The sequence below is a fragment of the Echinococcus granulosus genome (assembly GCF_000524195.1).
Source record: "Echinococcus granulosus chromosome Unknown EG_S00264, whole genome shotgun sequence".
In the NCBI taxonomy this organism is placed as follows: Eukaryota; Metazoa; Platyhelminthes; class Cestoda; order Cyclophyllidea; family Taeniidae; genus Echinococcus; species Echinococcus granulosus.
Window position 1 is genome coordinate 9,408 of NW_020170644.1, and position 4,156 is coordinate 13,563.

The following is a 4,156-nucleotide window of genomic DNA, read 5'->3' on the forward strand; positions in this document are numbered from 1 at the left end:
TCCTCCTCCTCCTCCTCCTCCTCCTCCTCCTCCTCCTCCTCCTCCTCCTCCTCCTCCTCCTCCTCCTCCTCCTCCTCCTCCTCCTCCTCCTCCTCTCAACAATTACGCTTCGCTTCTTTTTAGACGACCACCACTTGTCTCTCTCCCATGGACCATGAACCGTTTTTAATCACCATGGATAATGAGTGTCCAACAATTCCTGCCGCCAGTCTCGCCTTTTATATCACTTCGCCGCACATTACTTAGGCTAGCTATATTTGTCATTTATCACTTCTTATGCTTTTTATATCATTTTTCCCATCGTATCATCTTTCTTTCACATCATGACTTCCTTCTATACTTCATAATTCATCTTTGTCGCCTTCTATCTTCTTCTCTTTACCTTCTTTTATTTCCATTTATTTTGATGCTTGTCCCTTTTACGTTTTCACTTTCTTCTTTACTATACCGTGTCATTTATGTTTCACTACATGTCAAATACGTCGATTACTTCTATTTCTTCCTTTCCTTTTTCTCCCTTTCTAACATAACACATTACTAACTTCTTCATTTGTTAGGCTGCAGACGTATTGTGTGTTGAAAAGAGGCTAATTCCGTTTCCTAACCGCCTGCCTTCACCTCCTACTCCTCCCTCCTCCTCCTCCTCCCTCCTCCTCCCTCCTCTTCACGGCAGTTACGTTTCGCCTCCTTTTTAGGTGACCACCACTTGTCTGTTCCCCATGGACCGACCGACCAACAGTTAACCATTATTCCATCAGTATGGAAGATGTTCCTCCTCTTCTTTCGCATGACTTCGCATATTCCTTCGGTAGGGAATACTTGTCTTTTATCACTTCTCCTTATGCCCTTTATATCATTTTCTTCTCCTGTCTTCACATTTGTTTCACATCAAAACTGCTTTTCATATTTGTAATTATCTCTCATTACTATTCTTTTATCTTTATCCTCTTCTACTTACTTATCTTTATTTTCTTTTATTTGTGTTTCAATATTCATCTCCATCCTTTGCACTGTTGTCAAGCCTTCCTCCTTTTTACCTTTTTCTTATTTACCTCTACCGCCTCCGCCTTTATTTCAGAGCTGGGCAAGAGGCACTTTCCCACTACCTACCTACCTACCTCAACGCAAATGCCATCCAACGTAACTCCACAGTTGCCGAGTGGAATTAATTTTGCCTCCTGACTGGGCTATTCCTTACTTGTTTATCTGCCAAACAACAATAACGACAACACAACACCGGTCCGTCCCTGCATAATGGCACTTTGTCAGAGGTTTGCAGGAAGGTAAGACCTTCAAGCTACTTGCTCCAGTTGGCTCGAAAAAATTAACGTGGGTGGGCGGATGGACGCTGACGCCGTCGACGACGACGACAACGACGAAGGAGCATACGTGTGTGGAGTCATCTCTCTCTCTCTCCCTCCCGCTGTACCTGCTGCTACTCTTGTCCAATTCCTCTCTCCCTACCTCCCCGTCGTCTACCCATGGACTGACCGACCAACCGACCTGCTTGTCTATTATTTACAAATCCACCCCCCATTCACTTTTTTTACCATTTCTTCTTCCCCCTTTTCATTTCTGCCTTTTCCACCATCCATCCTCGCCATCCACTTGACCACCCACCCACTCATCCATCGGTGAGAAAGTTGTGTTTGCCCTCCTAACTGGACAACCAATCCGCAACGCCTGCCGCACACCAGGTGCTCGTCTTCCCATCGATCCATCCACCCATCGACCGACTGACTGATCGATCCATCGACTCACCGCTTATAATTGTTGCACTGAAGTGGTGAGAGAATATATATATGTGTGTGTGTGATTTATTTAACTACCTACGGACATATTTTCTCTCAGCCGGAGGAGGAGGAGGAGGAGGATGGGGGCAGTGGATAGTGTCGGCACCCCACGCCCCCCTGTCCCAACACGCTGTTAGAGGCACAAGTTTGGAGAGAGTTGGCCCAGTAGAGTAGAAGGCGAGTGTGTTGCATCCTTGTTATGGGGGTCCTTATTGACTCGTGTTTGACATGGGCATCAGCCGCCCCGCACTGCTTAAGTGGTTTGTGCTTCCAAGGCGCTCGCAAGTACTCCAAGTAATGATGTGTCTGTCGTGGTGGGCCAAATCATGCCTCCACCTTCACCGCCTCAAGCCATGCACCAAAATATAATCACATAAAGAGGGTGGCTTTTATTGTTGTTGTTGTTGTTGGTAGTCAAAGCTTTGTCATGGAAGCATGCAGTTCTTACGGCGAGTGTCATACTGCTGCGTCCTCTCTTTCAACGCGTCCAAGAGTGGATCCTCGGATATCCTTGTCGGTGTTTTTGACGCCGACTTCTCTACGGACGTCGTCGGTGCTGAACTCTTGGCAGGCCTATCCAACGAGGTGCTGTGCTGGGCGAATGCACTCGTCGATGTCGTGGAAGGTGTTGAAGTGGCGGAGCAGGAACTGTGGCTCCTGTTCGACTGGAACAACAGAGAACCTTTTAAAATTGACTTAACACTAAAATACAGACAGATTGTTGGTCAGCGGCTTGACTGAATGGATGCAGACGTGAGATTTGCTAGCTCATTTATCAATTGACTTCATCTGGAGGAGCTCCTACTAGTAGGCCTACATGACACTTCCATTCATCCTTTTCTAAGGGCCAACGGTCCCTTGCTAGACTAGCAGTATGCGTAGGGGAAAGAGTTGAAACCGTACTTTCTTCTTTCGCAGTAGGCTAGAACACTTCGATCGAGTGAAGACATGAAATCACGGAACTTTGTCACCATGGCACCCAAGTGCTAACTACAGTAGCATCTGGAGAAGTTTCGATGAAGCGCAAGTATTCAAAGTGCAAAAAAAACTTACAAAATAAAGTGTTATTTAAAGTTATTTCTAGCATCGTGTTGCAGCTCCAACAGTTCCAACACAACAATAACAAGGTATTCGTTGAGGCACTCGAAGGTGTGCATGAGGCTAGCACTCGTAAATGAGCCACCGAGAAATGTGATGGAAGGTCAGCATCCAATAATTATGACCTCTGGTAAAGCCGCGGATTTAAGAATTACCACTAAAAAAGGTTATTTCTTCTTTCCGAAGAACTCCATCATTTGCATGATGGAGAAGAGGTGTATTCTACTAGAAGACGGTTGAGTAGAGTCCTGACACAATCGCAACACTTGCAGCTATTAAAGACAGAAAAGGTAACAAAACTCTTAAAGGACAGAACTTCCTACCCGGACATTCAATGTCTCGGTGTTATCATCTCCAGACGTCATCATCAGTGCTGACTCCCGCATCTGCCGACAGACGTCACAGTCATCCTCACCCACCACCACCTCCTCCTCCATCTTCACTCGTCCACGCGTGATTGGCGAGTTCGTTGACGATGATGTCGTAGAGCCGGTGGATAAGTCGCCACTCCAACACGACATAATCATCCGGTTCATTGCATTACCACCCCCACCACCACGATTGCGACGCACCACTGGAGCAAGCTGGAGGCTACAACTGTCTCTCCTTTCTACTGCCTTTTCCCCACGAAGAGCATCCTCAGCGAGGAGGAGATGGGAGTAATTCCTCGTGGTGTTCACCATCGGTTGCACGACTTTTAGCGATTTCATGGGAAGAGTCTCCACGGTGGTGGGTGGATGAGGAAGGACGTCCTCAGTGGAGCGAGATCGACGAAGTGCAATAGCGCGAAAATTGCCACCACGGCCAGTGGAAAGGCTCTTCTTGCAACCGGCGTTCTCAAAGGCTGGCAGACTGTGTGGACGACGCAGAAGACCGGCTCCCGGTGTATACGTGTCTGCAGCTTCCAGCGCGTGGAGGTCCCCATCAACAGTTGCGAAGTCCAGTTGGCGACGTTGGGAGCAGATTCGCACCAGAGCACAGAGCAGAACCGCCGGCACAAAGGCCACAACTGTGGTGGGAAGTGAATGCGCATTAGGGCACAAAGTGCCCAGTCTTCTAAGGCAGGCATTCCACTGAATCATAACTTCAACCTCTCTCCCCAAGATTAATTTGCATCTCATCGTAATCAAAGGCTCTGACAATGGCCAGTGCCTTGAGCACACTGCAACCGACTTGTCAGCCTACTTACGCATGGAATCGACACCAACCTGCATCCTCATCACCCCGAATGCCACACTTCGGCTGCTTAGTGTCACCTGCTAAGC

The 4,156-nt window shown here is 47.8% G+C and overlaps 1 protein-coding gene across 1 annotated transcript in view; it reads right to left on the bottom strand. All coding sequences in view use genetic code 11, as the record gives it.

Moving 5' to 3' along the window:
* Positions 1-3,058: 3,058 nt before the first annotated feature.
* Positions 3,059-4,156, bottom strand: part of EGR_10758 (hypothetical protein) — a gene marked incomplete at both ends in the record, with an annotated part of 7,598 nt that continues 6,500 nt past the window's right edge. The window contains 3 exons of the mRNA XM_024500007.1: positions 3,059-3,163; positions 3,215-3,900; positions 4,100-4,147. Of these exons, the coding sequence (XP_024345576.1) occupies positions 3,059-3,163; positions 3,215-3,900; positions 4,100-4,147 (839 nt within the window). The remainder of the gene's footprint in view (positions 3,164-3,214; positions 3,901-4,099; positions 4,148-4,156) is intronic.